The following is a 23,476-nucleotide window of genomic DNA, read 5'->3' as shown; positions in this document are numbered from 1 at the left end:
AGAACATGAAGCATGTAGCAGAGACATCTGTGAACTGAAGTGGCATCTGAAAAAGAGAAAAGATCAGCTACAGCAGGTGAAAGACAGACTGATCCAAACAGAGGTGTTGAACCAGCGATTAAATGAGGATATTGATTTTGTAAAGAGAGAAGGCTGTCTGGTGAAAGGGAAGCTCCAACTGGAGAGTGAAATCATGGAGCAGATCCAGAGCTCTCAGGATGAGGTGAGGGCGTTCTGACTCTGACTGGTTGATTGGTTGAGCTTGTTTGTCTGCTGTGTGTGCTCTGTTGACAGCATAAAGGTTGATTAAAACACGTACATGACAGGGGCTAATCATACTGTTTACAGAAAAGGTGAAGATCATGTTACATAAGCAAACATTTGCATTTCAACAAATTTACAGTTGTATTAGATGGGAATGCTCCAGCTCAGTTTTAGTTAGTTTTTGTTATTGAAATCCTGTTGGTAGGGACCTGTGGTTGGTATGCACTCTATGTTATGAATGGAGTTAAATTTAAAATGTGGAACTTGACACCCAGCTTCTTGTCTTTACAAGTGAATGCAGTCAGATGCTTTTGAATGGCATTGTTTTGCCAAAATTGAAATTAAAGGCGGTGTTTGCCAAAACTGAAAACAGGATTTAGCACATGTATGAATAATTACAGAAAAACATGTAAGGAACTGTCAAACTGAATTTTGTGAAGCTTCAAAATTGTGAAGCCCCTTAAATTTTCATAAAAGATGAAAAAGCACTGGAACATAAAACATGTTTGCATTTGTTTAGGCCAATGAGACTCTTACAAAGACGTTGTCAAAGCTTAAGAGTTTGCAGCAGGAACTGAAGAAAGAGGAGCTCAGTGCAAGCAAGAGGACTGAAAAGATGAATATGGAGCTCAAAGGAATTGGCCTGCAGCTGAAGAAGCAGTTGTAAGTTTTTAAGAGGGTAGCTTATGCTTGGGAGATGTACTCAGGGCATTCAGTGCTCTGTCTTTCCTTTTAGTCAGAGCAGAATATTACCATCCTGTGTTATATCAGATTAGACAGTGGGGGTCAGTAATAGGCCACATGTGCATTCCTGTCTCCATGACAGTAGGATTACTGAGGGTGTCATAACACATTCATAGTGAAGATTGGCATGTATATGTATGTGGATAAACATGCATACTTAATATTATGTAGAGTCATTGTGAGATGTGTAGTTTACACTATGGAGAGTCATTGTGACTATGCTGATTATTAACAGCATGTTGTCATATTAGTAAAACAGGATTTTGGGTCCCATATAAGTTTTTTAAATTGAGAGATGTTGATGTATTTGTGCTGCTTTTCCTAGATTTAGATTTATTGATGTGCCAGTCGAGTTTTGCAAACTTTTCTGTGATATCAAGAGTACAAACGTCATTTTTACAAACAATATTTTATTCAGGCCCTTGGGCATTATGTGGGCTCCATATAGAAAATGCCTGAAAAGCCAATGGACCTGGAACTAAAGCCTTTTGAAGACAGTTGACACTGTTCTGGAATTAAATACAAATGAGCAAGTAGTCAGTAACAATATGTGTAGCGTAAATATCAGGTAAATATAAACAAACTTTATTTATTTAATCATGGATTAGAGTCTGGCCAAAAAGGTGTGGTTGGTACAACTGAAATACATTCTTATTGGATTAGTTTAGGATAACAGTAGTTTAGGATAGAGACATGATTTTATAAAAAGTTTGTAATATTTGTGATTTTCTGATGAAGAGTAGGGCAGTTTGTAATGAACTCAAACCCATTTGCTAAATGTTTCATGCATCTGTTGTTGACACTAATCTCTACACCATATTAGGCCAACAGCTCCTGCAGTTTAGCTAACACCTCTTTTCCTTACAGGAAATCCACTCTCTTATTTTATGGAGCATCTCTTTCCAACACAGTGTCTGCAGAAAAAATACACATAACACTCACCTATCTCTCTGACAGGAATGAATTACAACAGTCACAGTCAAATGGTGAGGCCTACTTTAGCAAAGTCAATGAAACCAAAGAGCAGATTACCATAAAGGAGAACATGTCCAAATCCATGTTTCAAGAAATTGTGCTGGCTGAGAGCAAAGAAGCTGAAGTAACTGACAGTGTAAGTATGCAATGCAGCGTGTCGTCTTGGTTTTGTCTTTAAACAGCTCACCTGGATGAATATAGACAAAATATGTCTATTAGCTTCTATGAAGTGTATTTTTAGCATCACAATCCTGTTTTTTCATGTTAAATGCTATTTTCAGTATTAAATTGCTTTTTGCTGTCCTTATATAATTCTCCTTATATTATGCCATTTATTTCAGATTGATGGACTGAAACCAAAAATTGTGGATAAAGGAAGAGAGGTGAAAAACAAAAACGAGGATTTTGCAGATCTTCAAAAACGAGTCCGAGCGACAGTAAGTATTCCGACGCGGATATTACTTCAGTTCAGAGGAAAAATGGCTGCAAGATCTGTGCCCAGCGTTCCCAACATTATTCCATGAGCCCTCTGGAGGGCAGGAAAACCCCATTGTTTCCGTAGGGCAGGAAAACCCCATTGTTTCCATAGGGCACTGGCTCTTAGTCTCTGTGCTCTCACAACCACCATTTTGTTGAACTTAGAATTGGTCTCACTTAATCAGATATTGGTGAAGTAGCCAAGCACTGTTTTTTTTTTCTTTTTTTGTTTTTTTCTTTTCCATGTAAACCTTCATAACAATCATTCAGTTCTCTTTTTTCTCTTAAAACAGAGTGCTCCCAAATCCCTTATAAACTAGTGAAAATCTGGGCATGAATACCCAAAAATGTACCTTACATGTTTGAAAGATTGCAACTTATACACTTAAAAGATTATATGATTAAGCTTGTTGCGTGGCGTTGGAAATTTTCTCAAGTCCTCTCCTGAATCTGTCAGTGTACCTGAATAAAGTGTGGGATTTAGTTTGAATACACTCAGATCTTTAGACCTATATTCAGATGCTCTAATGGAGACATCTTCCTTAAAGTCATGTGGATTTCAACAGCCACTGTTATTTAGCTGTGTACTTTGTACGGATGGTCATTCTATTTGAAAAATGGACACATATTAATTAATTTGAGATGGACTTTATAGAATTTATAAACTTAGCACTGAATTGTACCATAATTTATCACCATAATTTATCACAGAGTAGAATGCTTGTTAATGAGTGAATTCAGTGCCTCTGATTCTCTTTGTATCTTTTGTTGTTTTAGAGATGTGTAGGTGAAGAGAGAGTATTTCGGTTTGAGGAGTTGTTCCGTCAGAAACGGAAGGAGTCTGTAGCTCTACATGATCAAAACAAAGAGCATGAGCTAGAGACAGAGGACCTGAAAAAGAAAATTCAGCAAAGGTCGGTGTCTGTTACAGGAAACAGTGAAAGCAGCACTTTCTGAAAGTTTCTGAAAACATATCTGAAACTTATCAGATCTTTTGTGGAATTACATATTTCTGAGCCATTCAAAAGCTTTAACTTGTCAGTTGTAATTGTGGGAGGGAAAATCCATATCTGTGCCCATGTAAAAAAAGGAAATGTTAAATGAGGTCATGTGTATCTTATTGTGCAGTAAGTTAATCGACATTATGCTGAACCCTTTTAATGTGATAACATGCTTTCTTATATGTACATTCACTGGAATATTGTTTGGTTGCTGTCTTTCTTTGGCATGGTGGTACAGTAGTCTGTAAAACTGGTGCCTCCAGTCCTCCAGTCCTAACCTAACACAGCAGAATCTAATACTTACAGAATCTAATATTTAGAGTCTCATCATCAAGTTGTTGCTTGGGCTGATTTTAGTGTCTTAATCCATCTTTGAGACAACACTCTATCAGGAAAAAGACAACCTAGTTTCTGCACTGGGAAGCATATAAAAGATTGAGTCTTTAGTTTGTTTGTGTTGTCAGTGTGAAAAAAGTAGAAGATCTGCAGAAGGAGCGTAAGCAGATGCTGCTGAAGCTCAGTCAGAATGAGAGGCAGAGAGATGGGGCCAGGGCAGAACTGACTCAGGTGTCTGGGCTCCACAGTCACACCAAAGGCAGGTTGGAGGACCTTGAACAGCAGACCTTCATGGAAGAGCAGAGGATGAGGGTGAGTGACTGTGGACCAGAGTCAAACAGCCGCCAGGCTCACGCAGACGACTTCAGTGAAAAAGTTAAATTGTCGTGTTATTCATGGTTGAATTGAAAGACCCCAAGTCTTGTTTTGTAAAATATGACAGTTCACAGCTAGAATAATGGAGACAGCAAGAACACACAGCATTGCTCAGGAGCGCAGTAGGATTCCAGCAGAAGAACTGGTTTAAAAATCTGTTAAATGAATGAGTAAAAAGGCAGCAGCAATAGAAAAGATTTGCATAATCCTCTCTCACTCTGACCTATTCATATATATTCATCCCACTAACTTTACCTAAATTTTGGACCCCTCATCATTAAGGGCCAGAACAGAAAATATAACCAGATGATTCCGACTCTGTCTCTGATTGCCTTATGTGATATTTTCTTGTTTGGGTAAATCAAGCAAAATACATCGGCACAGATGTCAATCTGTCTGCTTAAAATGCCATAAACTGAATTGAGAAACACAGCATTGAATTTAACTCTTCTCTGAAAGCTCAGATAAAATACTTTATGAAGGACTGTGTTTACTCTGAAACAGGCTTTTAGCTTGGTTCTTGGGAGGAACACTTAGACTTTATGAAAATCAGGCTAATGATGTCCTCAGACTAATTCAACAGAATGAGCAATGCATCACTTATGCTGTAGTTGACCAAAATGTATTTTTATGTATTTGTATTTCTGTGTTTATTGATTGTTATATTTGTGTTTTGCTAGAGAGTGAAGGAAAACCTTAAGAAAGAGATAATGGCAGAGATGAAAGCAGTGGCTATTCTGAAGGTAAGTACTTATAGACTCAGATTTTGTGTAGCACATGGTGTGGATATTCACTGGAAAAACTGTGATGGTGTTATTATTGTGCAAACAGCAGCCTCAAAAATTGTTTAAGACATTATTGAAAGCAAGGACTTTATAAAATTCACATAATGTTTAAAAGGCCACAAGATCAAATATAACCAATTTGTTATAATTTTTTCACAAAAACATTTTGGGTTCAAGGCAATCTATCAATCATATGCTCCAACCTGTCTTTTTAGTATGACATTTAAATACAGAGACACTAACAGACATTAACACCACCCCTAATTCTGTGCTTCCTCTGTCTGTTAAAGCTGGCAAACACTACATAAAAAGCCTTTAAATAGTTGACAATTGTTTTCATGTGGAAAAGAAAGCAACACTTCCCAGCAAAGCAATAATTTCACAAAACACATAATGTAATATAGTCACTTATAATTGAATTTAATTTAGTGTAAAGGTTACATCGGTTGTAGGCTAAATTCAGTCCAGTTTTTCAGTGAAACTGAACTGAAAGGAATTAGATCATAACATATGGTAATATCCGTGTCTAGCCTAAGTAACATTACTGGCATATCATTATTAATTATTTCATTATACCTAAGTTATTTTACCTAAGCCAATCTACCTGGCTGTACTATGTTATCCTCTTCTGTAGACATTTCAGAGAGCTTGGCATGATGGCCTGCCACAGCAAGACATTAGCCTCATCAGTGGAAATATTGTGATGTGCTTGCCTAGTCACAGAGAATTTTTAAGAAGCATTAAAATACAAGGGCATCTAAGGCACTGAATATGCTCAAACTGTATCCAGAATACACTTTGTTTTCATTAGTTTGATATTCACTGTGAAGATCCTCTGGATGTCAAACTGGGATTCATTTGGTTTCATGTAGATATATTAGCCCAACAGCACAGGAACACCAGCTGCATAGGTATACAGATTCATAGGCCAACAAACAAAACTGAGTGAAGGCAGATACACACACCAGTTTTCATTGCATTGTGTAGCTAGTGTGTATGAAAGGAATTTTACATAGCAGGATGATAAGTCTCCATGTTAGGGTGACAGGTAAGCACAATGTAACAACGTGTCAAGCTAGCCAGTTGCCAGTATCAAGCAATCTGATTTTTTTTTTCTAACGTAATAAGACCTCTGTTACATTTTGAATTTTTATTGGTTAAATCATAACGTTCTTTGTGATGTTGCACAAGAATTATCAACTTAACCATGAATGGCTACAGCTCAGTTATCCTTCTTCTATGCTCCATGCTGTCATTCTCCTGACTTCAAACTCATGATCTGGAGTATTCACTCTGAGGATGGAAGAGGGAGAGCACAGACAATTTCATACTTTATGACTCACAGTTAACAGTGAGGAAACCAGTGGGGCTTTGGCCTTCCAAAGAAGAAATTGGACATGTCATAAGAGGAAGGTAACTTCCTAACATTTGTAAAGTTCCTAACTTTGAAAGGAATCATATGATATTTTGACTGAATGTCGTCAAAAGTATTCTCCTTGTTTTATATTGATCAAGAAAGCCTCCAGGAACTTCATACATGTTACATCTTAAAGTGCCCCACCATTATGGCAGAAACAGTGCTGCTTTCTTCTGTTTTGTTGTAAGTCACAACTTTTGGTAAAAATATGGGAGAAAAGGAACGCTGGCACTGGTTGGTCATTTCTCAACATGTGATATGCAAAGGCTGTAGCAGCAGTCCAAAAGACAAAACCTGTCAGGCAGCTGCACTGGGTGCAATGTTTGAGAGTGCCTACTGTCGTCTTCTACTATGTTTTAATCTAGTATCTCTGGTGGAGTGAAATGCTCAGTAATGCCACCTATGGATCAGATAGCCTATCAAACAGAGGAGGTGGGGTTTAGATCAGATAACCTATCAAATGGAGGAGGTGGGCTTCAGGTCAAATAACCTGTCAAATGGAGGAGGTGGGCCTCATGTCAGATAGTCAGTCAAACGGAGGAGGTGGGCTTTTTGTCTATGCCCTAGCAATCAAAAAGATGTGATGTTATGCAAAAGCATGAGGATGCACACACCTGTGATTGCACACAAAAGACGTGATTTCTGACTTTGGTATACTGCTCTATCAAAAGATATGGATGGTTCTCCTGAGGCATTTGATATGGAGGGTTTCCAGATCCTTTTGTCTGCATGCTGAAGTTGTTATTTTAGAGAACTCCTTGCCTGATGCATGCTTTATGGTGGTTATGATGGTTCTGAAGTTCCTTAAAGATGACTTAAGTGTTTCTGGTAGCTTTCAGGTAGAGCCATTCTATGTATAACTGTTGCAGTGAGGATGGTTTGCAAGATGTCTGAAGTGGAGCCACCAGGGTACAGTCAACGGTACACTGGACCTCAGTGCTCTACTCTGAACCAGGCACCCTGGACCTCAGTGCTCTACTCTGAACTCGACACACTGGACCTCATTGCTCTACTCTGAGCTCGACTTGGTGGTAGCTTGCTGCCACGTGACGTTGAATATCTTGCCGTCGTGTCTGAGATCTTTATTGCATGGTTCTCTATCCTTGTCCACTTCAGTGTGGTCACATATACAAGTTTCAAATTTATTTAGAGCCCAATATCACTGTACAGTCTCAAAGGGCTTTACAGGCCACAACAGTCAAAATCAAAACAAGGAAGATATCTGGAGTACCAGGTCCGGTACACAGTTGTTCCTGACCCAAGTTTGTTGGCGATAGGGTTCACATTTCTTGCCCTCTACCACTTGAGCCATCAGGCCACTGTGACACTGTTGGTTGACTTTAATAACTTTAAACGGACAGTTGCACTTCTTCAGCACATCGCACAACAGGCCTCTGTTCATAATACTGAATGCTTTTGAGAGTTTCCCAAAGGCTAAGACAGGTCTGGATGTTGCTGGCTGAAATGTTATGCACTGTCCTCCTGTCCTTGGGAAACCTACACTGTGACTGCAGGTTGGTGATTTGGGCAGTTGTATGAACCATATCTTGTGAATGTTAAGTGATGGATTTGTCGCTCATGTATTTAAAATCGGTGACAATGCCCCATTTGGTCTGATCAATCATCCTTTCTAAAATGTAAAGATGAGGTAATCTTGAGGAGACCTTCATTTTTGAAGATCACAGCAGGGATGGAGGTTCAAGGTCATGGAGAGTGGGTATTTTGGGAAGTTCCTGGGGCACGGCTGTGTACCGTGGGTTGGTTTGGTTTAGGGGAGAATCATGAGGTTTGTGGCATCAGTAGATCTAACGATGCCATTATCGCAGACAGATAAACAACAGCACTTCTGAGAGTTGGTAGATAGAGCCTCATTAGATCACGCTAACTCAGAGAGAAATTTTAGAAGCTTAACATTCTCAACAGAGACAATCACTTTGTTCCTTTAAGAATTGCTAACAGATATGTCTATAGTAAGACTACACTACAACCATGAGGACTTTATTACTTTTATAAAACAGTTACTCTGTATTTCTGACGATATCAAAGACATGAATAGTGAGTTCTCTGATCCATACCACTCCCTTGGCTCCAAAACCACATCAGACAAGTTTTGCATTAGCATAGCACTAGAGAAACACCTAAAATGGCTTTGTAGGCCTATTCTTTGGCTCTTTCACAATAATCAGGCTGAATGACTTCCATGAAAAAACATCCCACACCATAACATATGATTGATCAGACCAAATGTTTTTTACACAGTTGGCAGGTGAAGGTTTTGTGCACATTACAATATTGTTTGTGCTTCTGTGCATTGGTCATGGTTACAGGAGGTGTTGGAGCAGTTGCTTGTCTGTAAATATCAGCTTAGATCTGCAGCTCAGAGTGTACTGGGGCTGTGGCTGCTGTTTATAGTTTTTATTGTATGTTCTACACTAGTGACTTTTCTTATGCTATTTACTCTTGTTTAGCATAGGCTGTCAGTGTCTTCAACACCTTTCCCCTTGTCACTGTAACCCATTTTACAGGTTTTGTGGCAGATGGATCTGTGATTGGAACATCAGCTATCTGGCCTCTTTCAAACCCTGTCAGATCTCTCATCTGGATTAACAAACTTGCTCATTTATGTCTTTTTTGTGTCTGACACATGATGGTAATTAGTATTTAAATGAATATGGCTCATTGGTCTAGCTACCTTGGTAACTGTGGTTTCGTTCATTCAGAGTCTGAGTTCATTTGGTGTCCCTGTGTATACTGATGTACTGCTTGAGCAGGTTGTGATGTTGTTTATAGAGAGGTCAATAGAGACAATATAGAAATGTTAAAAACATATGGATGTGGGTAAGGTGGCACACTGCTGTTTAAGACTTTAAAAATGTTCTTAAATGTAGTCTCTGTGTTCGATATGGCTTGGCCTCTAAACCCTCATTATTTTTGTGTATTGGATTGTTCTACAAACCTGGGGTACTCAGATTTGACAGCTCTGTGACCTGTACTGTGTTTTCTATGTGTCTGCAGGGTAAAATAGATATAATGACAACAGATTTCAATCGTCAAAAAGCAATCGTTGAGGAGGCAGAAAGCAAACTGCAAAAAGAGTTTGAAGGGGCTTCCTCTGTAACAGCCCAGATGGAAACAGAAATTGCAAAACTACAACAGATATACACTGAAAAATCAGAGGTATGTGCTCAACCTGGATATTATACATATGTTTTGTTGTTGTTGTTGTTGTTTTTAAAAGATATTGACTCTCTTTGACGAATTCCATATTTTGTTTTGTTTGCCTTGAACTGATCACTGTTACTTTCAGTCCATGCAAAGTTTGTTATGTGTTTCACAGAAAAAAAGCGCTGAATTACAAATAAAGAATTGTTCACTTACAAATACATAGCTTTTGTTATACTGAATCATTACCACTGCTTGACACATCGCAAAAACTGATTTTTGTCAATGTTGTCATTAAACAAGCTCTCACTCCCTGTGTCCAGTCTCCTCAGAGACGTAGAACATTGCCCCTCAGGATTTTAAAGTCTAAAAGTTCCTCAGTGTTTTTTTCTGATATGATGGATTTGGAATTGTAAATATAAGCTTGTTTGAAGTTTGTCACTCTGTGTTTGTGCTACCATTAATGCTTATGATACTGAATACTGATACTGAATAACACCTACCTAGATCTACTAGATTTGACTGTTTCTTATCCTTTGTAGAAAATTGAAAATTTGAAGGCCAAACTAAATGACATTCTGTCTGCACACAAAGCTATATCTGCTGAACTGGAAAGGAAGAAGAACTCTTCTACTGAGCATCTAAATGCAATGAAGGTGAAATGAAAAAAGCTATGTCTTTTACACAGTGCTGTTTGTGCATAAAATGTTGCTATATTAATGTTGGAGAGGTGGTTTTACATTGCTATTGTGTGTTTAACATTGCTGGGATGTTCCTAGACAAGGGAAAGTAAATTACAGGATGTGTAGTTGTATATGTGCATGTGTGAAATGTTGCTACATTAATAGTTGTTGAAGAGATGTTGGAGAGTACCTCTCTACTCATCTCACACACCAGATCTCATATCTGTCAAATAGCATGGAAGGAAATCACACTCAGGAATTTTCATTGAAAATCCATTCAACTGATTCACCTTGAAAAAAGTATAAAACCTAAAAATTATTTGATTTGTCCCCATGAAATGCAGCACCTCTGATTAGTACATTCATTTTTTGGTCTAGGCTGTGAAACTGTGAATAAATCTGTAGTGAAACCCTACAGCAACAGTTTTCATATGGCAGACAGTTTACTGAAAGTAGGGAGCACTCTACTGTTCCGTATGGATTTACTATTTAAAATGATTTAAAAATAGACACATAACCAGTGATTGGTTAATGGAAAACAATATGGCCAATCCATGGACTTAACTGTGCAGTTGTACTGTGTTGGCACAAGAGAGTAGTCATAGAGCAGTGTGTTTTCTGGTGGCAGAACAGCGGTGTACAGAATGAAATGTCATGCAGAGTCCTGTCATCTGTACTGGCCTAATGGAACAGAAAGCCTGAATGTGTTGTCAGACTAGCTGATGTTTTTTTCATCAGGAATCACACAACATTGTCTCAACAAGACTCCAGAACACTCTGAGCAACATTGAAGAACTCAGAGTGAAATACACAGTGTGCAGACAAGAATCAGATGAAATGGAAAAAATGGGAACGACAATGCCAGACATTATTGATGGACTACAGTAAGAGTGTTTTCGTCCTTTGCTCCATGTTAAGTAAGAAGTCAACATGTACCCCCTGCTAAGCCAACATGCCAGCATTCCAGTGTCTAATGCAGTAGTCTTCTGGTTTCAATAGTTCCATATTAAGTAGGCCCACAGGGTGTGTGTGTATCTTATATTCAGTGCTGTGGTCCAGTGATGGCAAATCTTGATTGTTTGATACAAAATATCTTTGGTGTGTGAAGGTCAAATCTGCTACTGCTAATTTATCATGAGACCATGGTCTCCACAAAGCAAGCAGAAAGTGCTGTTACCACTGGATTGTGGTGAAAGCAGTAGTGATGTGACTTGGCCAACAAGCCTAACCATGTTTTTCCCTTTAAAAATCATGTCATTAGTTACCATGGCGATTTGCCAAATTTGAGTGTGCCTGTCTGAACTGCTTCACGAAGGATGAGTTTCATATCGTGGTTCTGGACAGGATTTTCATAGGGAGAAGTGTAATCCCTCACACACCCAACTCATTCCAAGTCCAACCCAGTGAAGATGTTATTGTGCTAAGAATCAACCATCTTACAGTTTTATTTAAATTTGATAAAACCGTTGGTTTATACTACCAATAATTATACAATATGCCCAAAAGCAGTCATGGTTTCAAGTGATCAGTAAATGATTGCATTAACAATATGACTGCCCAATACACAAAAGCTTAACCAACAGTTCAATAATTCATTGCAGTCACATTACGAACACAGACGCTGTGAACACGGAGTCACTCATACCATTCACTCAATGCTGCCAATAAACCAGCTGTCTAAAAAAACTCAACGCTGCCATTTGACTTGCTGTTTAAAAAAAATACCCTCATCACCTTTACCATTAAAGCAGGTTTTCGTGTGGCTTAAGGAAATTGAGTGTGGAGAGCTGTCATTATGGCTACCCTCTGCTGGTCAAATGTTCATCACATTCCAGATTTTATTCCTGAGCTAGCAGTGCCAGCCACAAGAGTCTTATACCCCTCTGTACTAGGACAATGCCGTACTAGTACTAGGTCCGATCATACACCACCTGCATTATATCACCTCTTTTCGCCATCACACCAGAGGCCTGCTCTTAGACAGCTCTGGCATATCCGAAACTTCAGTGCCCGATCAATCAGATGAGCTGCATCCAAACTGGGCGAAAGCTGAAATGTTTGGGATCCAGAGGGAAACTGTCCATTTGGACATGAATTTAAATATGTGGACAAGCTAAGCATGTAGAGCATTCAGTGTGTTAAGTTAACAACTGAACCACATAACCACGATTTAAAAGTGGGATTTGGAAAGAGGCCACATCTCTTTTTAACTGTCTTTGTTTATCTATAAATTGTATCTAAAAATCTCTATCCATAATGTTTTTTCAGGAGTGTGTCAGATGCTGTTGAGTTCGAACATAAAACTGCGTCCGTGATCATAAACAGCCTAATGAATGACATCTCACACTGCAAGAGCAGGACAGCACAGTGTGAGGAGACACATATCACACTGTTATCTCAACGACAGGATGCCCTACAAGAGATAAAGGTGAGCAGGAAACTCTGCCTGAGCTGTACAATTAGCTTAAAACAGAAGACCATCAACAGGACTGCTCCCAGTTCAGTTTATTACTTTTTAGCCTGGATGACTGGACCAAGACTAACCTAAAGTCTAAAGTCTAAATGGAGAATCTGTGTTCATTATGTGTTTTAGTGCAGGACTTGGTTCAGTCAATGCCTGAGAAGCTGTGATCTCATGTTTGTTTGTTGTGTCAAAGGTTGATGTGTTATATCATGAAGATGGTTGGGAATAAACCATTATTTTGTATTGATGTAAATACATTCCCTGAGTACGGTCTCATAGAACTCTTTCTTTCTTCTTCCTCTTCATCGTCTCCTTTTTGCCCACAGTTACGCGATACTTTATTGCAATGAGAAATCGTAGCTCATAAAATATGGAAATTTTGTTTCATTGCCATGAAGGAAAAAAATGCAGTGCATTATATGGAGCCTCTGAATGATCAGTTCATTTGAAGGGGGAACGTGAAGAGTTGGGAGAGAGAGAGGGGGCTGGATTAGTGTCCCAGTCAGAGCCTCTCGCCTGATGACTGTCTCACATGGTTTATCTAATGTGAAATCGCCATGTGGTATATAGTTTCATTAAACGGTGATCAAGAATGCATTAGTTCAAAACAAGAAAAGGCAATGGAGCTTAATCCACCATGCGTTCGGGCGCAGCAACTCTAAACAAGTTGTTGGTGCGAGACAATTTGAGAATTAAAAGTCTTCCTCATAGACTGAACTCCCATTAGCCGGATGAGATGCAGCAGTGCAGAAAGGTTTTGAGCCTTTTCCACTGGAAACAATCAAATGAAGCAGCAACACTAGCCCACACTGAAAACACCCAAGTTTACAGGTTTAGAAAAACTGCTCACAGTGTGTACTCTGAGTGCTGACTGTTTATTAGCATCATAAAAGCAACAGTAATTAATTGATTGGTAAAAGTATTCCGTAGGGTAGTGTGATAATGCAGGATTTTGTTACAGCCCTTCCCAGACTGATCATGTGTTAGTCAAAGTCCAGGGGAATGTGTGAATATTAGACTGTGATTTGCTGAAATGGGATGGGTACTAAATGCTTTAGGAGTCTGGCACTTGAGACTGTGAGGTAAGAATCTCTCTCTCTCTCTCTCTCTCTCTCTCTCTCTTTGTTGATTTGTGTGATACTGGTACAGACGTGGCAACAAGTATCAAATTCCATGGAGTCACACTTCAGCTCCTGAAAGGAAAAATTTCCATTCCTACCAGTCTGTTCACACCTTTATCCACACTGAGGCTTTGTTCACCTTACACCACCTCCTCTGTCAGTGCTAACATAACTGATCCTGCTATATCTGTGAAAGAAACAGCATAACCACACCCAAATATCTTCCCTCAGGAGATCCATCCAGCGCTGTGCTGTGTTTATCCTGACTAGAGCGAGCTGTCTATGGAAGGACATGTCAGAGGCTAACTGTCCCACCTCAAGGGCCCCTACACCACACCCTTCCTGTTCTTAGTTGGATACAGACCAGCAAACAAACCACTTGGATAAAAATGCCATTTTTTCTGTAATTGGTATAAAACTATCTGTTCAGATAGAGGTCATGAACTCTAACACTGCTACTGGGTTTGAGCACTGTCTGAATAGAACCAAATGCTCTCTAGAAGCCACAATGTTATAACAAACTAGCCACATGTACATGGCTACAGCTGATGTGTAATGCATCTAAATTACGACTGAGATGTGATTCAGTGTTTTTCCAACTGTTAGTGTCCCCACACTCTCTCAGCTAATGTTTGCAGTTCTAACCCACACTATTTTTGACACAATTCCTGGCTTCTCACATTTAGTTAGTTTGTCGGGAGGCTGATGGCAGAAGGAAAATGAAAGTAAACAATGCAAAGTGCAAACACCATCAGTTTCTTATGGGCAATGAAGTGTAATTTGTTCCATTTACACTTCACAACAACATCAGATGGGCTCTGTCAGTGCTGCATGGAGTAATTAAGCCTTAAATCAATAGCAGGCATTTGTCATGTTTACAGCCGTTCTCTCAGCTGGGTTAAACTCATCAGGTTAATGCTCCTCTCTTTTACTGCAGACACCCTCCATTATTTCTACAGGTAGAGTTTAGCCATTCAGTCACATATCCAATAGTTTGAAAATGATGTGGAGATGAGAAGAGGCAGGGAAATCGGACAGTTATTTATTATAATTTGTTTACATGCTTCCCCAGAATACTTTAGATCCTGAGGGGTTCCTCATGTTCTGCTCATGTGTTTGTTACTGCTTGTAGACACCCACAAATTCATGTGTACAAGTGAACGCGCACACAACACACACACACACACACACACACACAAACACTGATCCACATCTCTATACCTTAGGTTCTTCACCCAAACTACATTCCCAAGTCTGTTGATGACTGAATAGTGTGTGTCTTTCTACTGTAAACACTGGGGTTTGAAGAGACAACCAATGCATGGCCTGTGTTTCAGTGGAGACTGTCATGTCTACTCCACACTGACTGGCTGTTTCATTAGTTGTGCAGCCATATTTCATCCATGACAAAAACTACTGCGAGTTGTTTGTTCAGACATGTCTCTCTCAACATGTCTGTCTGTGTTCAACTGTCAGTTGTCTGCAGCCTGTCTGTCACTAATGAACATGTCGGTTTATTTTCTGAAAGTATTAATTGCACGAACGTGCCTTTCATGTTTAGTAGAGCTTTGTTTTTCAATAGCTAAAGGCTTAAAATCTATTGAAGAAATAAAAGTGTATTGCATGATAGTCATGCAGTACTCAACCATGTAAGGCCAGATGTGAAATGCTGTTTTTTAGGTTTGTGTATAAATCAAGTCCTAAAATAATAAAAGACACTATCTTCTTTGTGTGACTTTATATAACTATAGCATACATATCAGTAATGTCAGTGAATCAGTGTAGATTCTGTGAATGCTCATATTTTGAGGGAGGGGTTAGGAATCTGTAAGCCATGACTGGTTATGACTGTATTAAGAGGGAGGAGTTAGAGTTCTGTAAGCCATGATTGGTTATGACTGCATTATGAGGGAAGAGTTTGGACCCTGTATGGCTGATTGGTTATGGCTGCTTTATGAGGGAGGAGTTAGGGATATGTAAGCCAGGAATGGTTATGACTGCATTATGGGAGAGGAGTTAGGACTCTGTAAAGCTGTGCATGGTATAAGATTGGTTGTGAGTTGGTATATAGCCTGAACATTTGTTGGCTGTAACAGACAGGAACTCCTATTCAGAGAAAGCTTTTTAATTTTGTTGCACTTTAAAATCGACAGTGATCATGTCGGCAAATAACTGACTGTAAAGAAGGGCCTTAAAATGGTGCTAAAACTGGTTAGCTTTCTGCTTTCACACACAAACTTCCTCTTGATTTTCCCATTCAGAGTGGTCAAATGCACTAGATACTGAAAAGCAGTGCAACAATATGCAAGCACAACCAAACTCAACTATGGATGAAAAGCAAAACGAACAAACAAACAAAAACACACACACACTTGCTGGATCTTCTTTGTAAGTATTCTGTGTTGATATTGTTTTTTGAACTGTTCCAGACTATTCTCCAGACAACCTTACAGGAGAATGTGGCATTAGCTCGGGAGTACAGTGAGCTTCAGAGGAGTCTGATGGTGGCTAAGCGAGAGGCTGTGTGTGTGTTCGAACAGAGAAACAGAGCAAACGCCTCTTTACATGATCACAAAGAGGTAAATCCACACAATCACACATCTCATGCCAAATTTCACCGTCTCACAGCAAATTTTCACATACAGGGACAGTTCTGAAAGTCTTAAGCTCTTAAGGTCTGGACTCACTCTCAGACAGGGCGGGACTGAGGTCACGTTTAAGGGTTGACTCATCTAAGAATGGAAATTCACATTACCATTGACTAGCTAACCACAAATATCTTTTGAATATGAATTGCTGTATAGCTAGACTTATAGTTTAGTTCAAACAGTTGAATATGCTACCAGGTGAAATGTACAAGCCTGTTTGCTTTCCAGCTGTTCAAATGTTGCCTTTTAAAAAGTTGGTTTTACTCTTAATGTATTTCTTGGCTGTAGAGCTGGGTTTTGACTTCATAGAAATGACAGGAGAACTGTAATGGACAGGGTCAGACAACATGCAGAGTGGTCACCTTTAGACTGTTAGCATTTTGTACTGATAAGGGACATGAAGAGTGTCCGTGGTATTAGATTTGCCCCTGCAAATAAGCTCATGGTGAAAACAAAACACAAACTGCCTAGTACCACCAACAGTATCCCCAATCCTACCGCTTTTGTGTGTCATCTGACTGGATTTTCGGTCCATTCATGAATATACTGTGTACCAGGTGACAGTTCAGTTGGACAACCATAAAGTTAATGAAGCCTGTTCAAATACAACTCATGTTTTTTTTTTAATTCTAATAAAAGCTAACAAAAAATACAAAAGGTTTAAATGTTGTGTAATGTACAGATTAACTGTAAATCAAGCGTTTATTGAGCTTGTTCCTGCCGCTGTGAGCAAGATACAGGTCAGGTACGTGTGTAGTAATTTGGTTGGTGGGTCCTGTGTGAAGTGTTGCTATTTTGGAGTAAAGAATTTTAGTTTTTTTGTAGTCATGCTGTTTGAGAGTGATGAGTGTAGGGTTTTGTGGAGTGATGAGTGTAGGGTGTTGTGGAGTGTTGCTGTTGTGGAGTGATGAGTGTAGGGTGTTGTGGAGTGTTGCTGTTGTGGAGTGAAGAGTGTAGGGTGTTGTAGAGTGATGAGTGATGCTGTTTGGTTTGATGAGTGTTGGGTGTTGTGGAGTGATGAGTGATGCTGTTTGGTTTGATGAGTGTTGGGTGTTGTGGAGTGATGAGTGATGCAGTTGTGGATTGATGTTTATCGGCCGTTGTGGATTGATGCTGTTATGGTTTGATGAGTGTTGCTGTTGTGGAGTGAAGAGTGTTGGGTGTTGTGGAGTTTCTGTTGATTTTGCCTGAACAGTTAACACTTGATGACCATTTAATGAGGGAGAATCTGCTTCTGTGGAGATAAAACTACAGAAAGATGCTGGTAAGCATAGTTTCATTTGAAAAACTGCGAAGTGACTCTTTGGATAAAACCAAGACTATTTGCTTCTATTTTCTAGCCAAATTTTTTCACTGTCATACATGAAGTCTCAAACACAATTTATTGGCAAAACTGTTGTTTGATGATTCTAACTTGTCAAGACCTGCTGGAGCAGGACAAGTCACCGTGAATGGACAGAGTGGACAATGGATAGTTAAAGAAAAAAACAGAGGCATACTTTTATTGGTTTATTTTTCCTTTTAATTTAACTGTGTGATACCTCAAACCTAATGCGGTGTTTAATACATGGAAATGTCTTCAATGAGGGATAATTTTAGTTTTAAGTCTTAAGTGGAATCGGTCATGATCAACAGAATCAACTATTAACTGTCCCTCATTCTGATACTTATTAAGTTTACTGATGTGTGGCAGAATGAGTAAAATAGCTTTATTTCCTTTTTGAAGACCACTGATTCTATAACCTGTGAGAATGAATGAGTACACTGTCAGTACCATTTCACATGACTCAGGACTCAGTAAAACTCAGGAATCACAGAGATTACTCAAGATTTCAAATGCTTTTATACCCTTTCAATAAAACTATTACTGTAATGTGACTATTAATGTGACTATTACTTCCTTCCGTCTAAATAACACACATTTATCTAAAACAAAAAAAACAATACCATGTAAGTGTAAAACAATTTCACACCTCCAAAGTGAATAATCAACAACAACTTCACTAATGTCCAAGTAAACTGGCAACAGCAGCCAAAAAAAAGGCTAGACTTATAGTTACACCAGTCTCTGTAAAGACAAACCAAATTCTCATTTATTATTATTTTATGTACACACCATGCACCATATAATGTCGTAGGTGTGCCCTGTACCTGGACACTGGCAGCAGAATACATGACGTCCTTATTTGATGGCAGTAAAAAAAACGTGTTTTCAGAAATTGGATTCAATGTTAAAATGTTTTGTGAAAGAAAACTAAACACTGGTATGTTGAGTTGTATCTGTATGTTTTGCCATTTGATAACTTAGATGTATCTTGACACAGTTGTTGGCTGTCCACCTAATTAACTGTTAGCATAACCACTGTGGAATTTGCAATGGCTAATTAGTCACCTGCAAAAACGTGGTTGGAAGCTACAAACCAGGTCACCTCTATTAGCAAGCTAGTCAGTGAAACTAGTTTATGACTTTGTAGATATTCAGTATAGCTCTGTGCGCTGAATTATCACAGGCTGTTAAAGACTATTCAGCAATGAACTACAAAATTATCTACAACTTGCTTTCCAGTATGCTACCGATCATGTAATGATGATATCCCCCAGGAAAGATGGTACTTATAAAGGTACTTTAAACTCAATTAAATGTCACCTGATAACAACAAGTGTTAATGACACAAATATTCAAAAACCAAAACCAGACAGGGGTGTGGTGTTATTGCTCTCTCATGGGAATATGTATTGCCTGTGAACATGGTTATGTGTGTGTGTGTGTGTGTTCACCATAAAGACGTGTTGTTACAGAGTGCTGCCTCTCAGTGCAGACTGCAGCTCACTGAGATAACCGTGCATCCCAGACACAGCACAAGTGTCTTTAACATCATCTCCAACTGTGCAGCAAATGAATGAATAATACTTCATTTAAAGTAATGATGATTTTTCTTACTCTCTAAGTGTGCACAAAGCTGAATGTGAAGGAGAGAAGTTGAGCAGCTTGTACGGAGTGATAGTGTAGCGTAGTGTCATGAAGAGCTACTCTGTGCAGTTTGTGTGTGGTTTAACCTGGGAAGCCCAGCGAGAGGTGTTCTGCAGTGATCTAATCTTGATGAGATAAGTCTAGTGTGGTAGGGGTGTGACAGATATGCTCTAATATGTGTGATACTTTTTTTTTCTCTTGTTCTTTTTCCTACACATGGGGTAGTAAAGGAAGCTGAGAGAGGAAGGGCAAGCACTGTAAAATGTAGTTTATCCTTCTGGAACATGTGGAACAGCTTCCAAAGTTCAGTCTGACACAAACTGTTCCCCATAGCAGATTTTGTCAGACTAGTTGAAAGGATTTCTGGTGTCAAACATAAAGCTCTCATTTAGACAGTATATTAAAGGGCCTTCACAGATCCATTCCCATTTCTCTGACATCTGGCCCATTAACCTGTGAATGCTAGAAAATCCACCCCTCACACACAGCACCTGTGGCAGACTGTATGAATGAGTCCCTCATACATGGGTATGCACGTACCGCACTTCGAGGAGAATGCTGTCAGAATGACGATATCTGTAGCTGCACGGGCACCTGACGGTCACTGCCCAGTGACGGGCAGAGAGAGATACAGTGACTGAGACCCCTCCCTGGGGACACATGGCCAGTCACACACCCCTGGACCCCTCCCTGAGGACACATGGCCAGTCACACATCTCTGGACCTCTAGCCACAGGGGTGTAAACCATGAATACCAAATGTAGAGTAAAGTGCTGTTTTAACTGGGTACACAAATATTTATACAGAATCTTTACGTCTCTGATGATGTTGTAGTCTGAAGTGCCTTTGCATCATACTCTGTGTTTTATCAGAGCTGTATGTGTAAAATAATACAATAAAATGTACTTTACACTCTCTCACACACACAGCAAAATCTATAGCTGCATGCAGTGTGCAGACAGGCTTGTATCTCCTCAGACTTCGTGTGGAGACCATAACCGATGACTGGCTATACTCATTTGCATGTTTGATTGATAGATAGCAGGCATCTATCGTGGTTACAGACTTACCTTCACATATTCTATGCCACTGTAATCCATACTCCCACCTCAGTGAAACATGTTGGATTCCCTACAGCGCAGTTCAATTAGTCCAATTAGTGCTGGTGATTTGCATTTGTGACTGAGCTTTGTCTGAATTTGAGTAGATGATTATTTGAACCTATGTGTAGTGGAAGCTGGGGGTGCTTACATCCTTAAATATTATATTTAAAAAAATATTTACACAAACTGTATAGTATGGCATTGGATATTGTAAGGAAACATCTGCTTTACGTAAAACGCAATGTTTGTTACCCCAAAAGACTAATGCTCCTACCGACTCCTCATCTGAGAACATGAATGTTATCAACTGAGAAATGCATGCAAAACTAAAATCCTGTGTATGGGATTTGCCACGGTCATGATCAAAGCCTGATTCTCTTTTTCTCCGCATCCAGCCCGTACAGTTTGTTGTTTATTAGAAGAATTGAAGACTGGGTTTTTAAGTGAGTTTCTTTGGCTCCCATGTGAATGTTTGATAATAAAACATTATGAAGTGGTAGATAAAGATTATGGCTCCGTAGAGTGATGGACTACAGATATACTTTGACATAGTTTGTGTGTCTCTGTCCATAACAGAATCATGAAGGCATGTGAGTCATTGTGTCTCGTTCCAACCATGCACACAACTTTGCAAAAACATGTAGTGTAGTCAGTGCTATGACACAGGCAGTGTTCCATAGTTGTGAATATCCTAAAACAGGATTAGAGTGTGATGTCTAAAGTGAGAGAGGATCTTAATGGTCACGAAACTCTGTCCAGGGTAATGTTAGTAAACAGCCTTCACTGCTATGCCCGGCTCTCTCAGACACACCTATCTAACAGTGCACAGGATTAATGGAGTGATGTATCAGAGCTACAATGCATTAAACATGATGTAAATATTTCACAGTCACACAAAAACTGACACCCTTAAAATAAAATTGAAAAAAAAAAACAAGAACAAGTAAATGGGTTACATCTGTCACCTGTTCAACAGTTCAGATACAGCACTGAGATTATAGATTATTATGATATATCTGTACCAACACACAGCACTGAGATTATAGATTATTATGATATATCTGTAGCAAAACACAGCACTGAGATTATAGATTATGATATATCTGTACCAAAATGCAGCACTGAGATTACAGATTATGTTATATCTGTACCAAAACACAGCTCTGTGGTATGTTGTAATTTTCAGATGTGTTGTATACTTTGCTTCACTATCCCTCCCATTAGGGGTGACAATCCCATCTGTTTGTTGGTCTTTATTGAGGAGAGCAGTCGTTTGGGCTGTGGTGTGTGTGTGTGTGTGTGTGTGTGTGTGTGGTGCTTGCACCAGGTTAATGGAGGTCTGTCTGTAGTCCTGCAGTTTTTGGCCAGGTCGGACATCTTCTGTCCATTTCCACAACATGAGCAGCCTCTTTCACAGCCTCACCTAACAAAATAAATGAACGTGACATTAAAGGATCCATTCTCAATCCATTTTTCTTTCTTAATTTCTCACATTTTTAGGAGAACATCAGTACTTTATGCACGTGGTATTTAAATGTCGACCAAACTGAAGTTGAGTCACTGAAGAATGTAAGGTTTAGGGAATATACAGAGCTACATTATTTTTATGGTTATGATCATAACCATGTTATTGTGTTACATTTGCTCTAAGATGTCCAAATGACAGCAGAGCAGTTCCTGTCTCATTTAGCGCGTGTGTGCGAGGTGGTTGTGAAATGCTGTGGTAAAGCCAGAACATATGGCCTGTGTTTGGGGTGCCATTTAAGATGTTTCTACCATGAGTTTTGTCTCTTGTACAACACTTTGGTTTTGCGTTGTCATATGTATGTCCTCCTACGGCTGACTGTGATATACATTGTGACAGGCCATAGATTTTGCTTTCTTCAGGGAACACACTGAGTTAAAGTATTCTTCTGCTCAGGGTCCACTGGCTCCAGTATCTGTTCAGTATATGTAGTGAATGTGGGAGCTAAATTTCATTAGATTATTCAAAAAATGTTGTGTCTAATATGCAGTCTTGTATTGGTAAGCATGCGAATGCTGTAACAGAGTATCTTATGAGGAAAATTCCTGTTTTTTTCTCTCTCTCTCTGCTTCCGCAGTAGATGGTTGAGCTAATTCTCTTTAGTTTTTTCATGCTCTGGAGAACACACTGCCGAGCAATGATAAGCTTACAGGAGGGGAGGAGAGATGGGGCGAAAAGGAGAAAGAGGGGAAAAAACAGCAGCCACGTCCCTTCGAATTGAAACCCCCTTTTGCTCAGAAACTGTGCTCAAATAATAAAGCAAGCAGCATGTCTTTCCACCGGACTCAGAATAATTTCTAGTTTCGGCGGGGGGTTCATGACTCTTTGTGTATGTGTAAGATATGTCTGGAGGGGATTGGTATAAAGTTAAACTGGGGTGAAGTAGAAATATTTTACTCATCAGCTTTGCAGTCACAGAGTTTTGCCTCGGCGAGAACAAAACCGCTGAAGCATTCCCAGAAAATTAACCCCCCATCCTAGCAGCCAGATGTGACTGGTCGCTGATGAATGCACATGAGTGGGCAGGGAAAGCAGGAGACTGTGAAATTCCTGTCAGGCCCGTGTACTGCAGAATGGGCTATTGACTGCTTTCTCTATTTCCCTCCATCATTCTTCTTGAACACTGCCATTAATTTCCTCTCCTGCCTTACCAATTCCTCCCTCTCTCTCTCTCTCTCCCTCTCCCTCTCCCTCTCTCTCTCTCTCTCTCTCTCTCTCTCTCTCTCTCTCTCTCTCTCCCTCCTTCCCTTTCACTCTCTCTCTCTCTGTCTCTCTCTCTTCCCCTCCCAGCTTTCTTTGTTGCAGAAGAGGATGCACAAAGCCATGGTGAAATACTTCAGACGCCGCAGCGCCTGCTGTCAGGCGGAGCTGGCCCAGGTCCAGGCCCTCTCTAACGAGAACAGCCACAAAATGAGGGCCCTCCAG

The 23,476-nt window shown here is 39.6% G+C and overlaps 1 protein-coding gene across 1 annotated transcript in view; it reads left to right on the top strand.

Moving 5' to 3' along the window:
• Positions 1–23,476, top strand: part of ccdc178 (coiled-coil domain containing 178) — a 33,604-nt gene that overhangs the window by 5,701 nt on the left and 4,427 nt on the right. The window contains exons 5-17 of the mRNA XM_030767649.1: positions 3–223; positions 785–927; positions 1,966–2,119; positions 2,325–2,420; positions 3,238–3,374; positions 3,926–4,109; positions 4,853–4,915; positions 9,390–9,551; positions 10,079–10,192; positions 10,958–11,103; positions 12,488–12,647; positions 16,234–16,383; positions 23,342–23,476. Of these exons, the coding sequence (XP_030623509.1) occupies positions 3–223; positions 785–927; positions 1,966–2,119; positions 2,325–2,420; positions 3,238–3,374; positions 3,926–4,109; positions 4,853–4,915; positions 9,390–9,551; positions 10,079–10,192; positions 10,958–11,103; positions 12,488–12,647; positions 16,234–16,383; positions 23,342–23,476 (1,865 nt within the window). The remainder of the gene's footprint in view (positions 1–2; positions 224–784; positions 928–1,965; positions 2,120–2,324; positions 2,421–3,237; positions 3,375–3,925; positions 4,110–4,852; positions 4,916–9,389; positions 9,552–10,078; positions 10,193–10,957; positions 11,104–12,487; positions 12,648–16,233; positions 16,384–23,341) is intronic.

This window comes from Chanos chanos, chromosome 3 (genome assembly GCF_902362185.1).
Source record: "Chanos chanos chromosome 3, fChaCha1.1, whole genome shotgun sequence".
Classification (NCBI taxonomy): Eukaryota; Metazoa; Chordata; class Actinopteri; order Gonorynchiformes; family Chanidae; genus Chanos; species Chanos chanos.
This window is presented reverse-complemented; position numbering and strand designations above follow the sequence as displayed.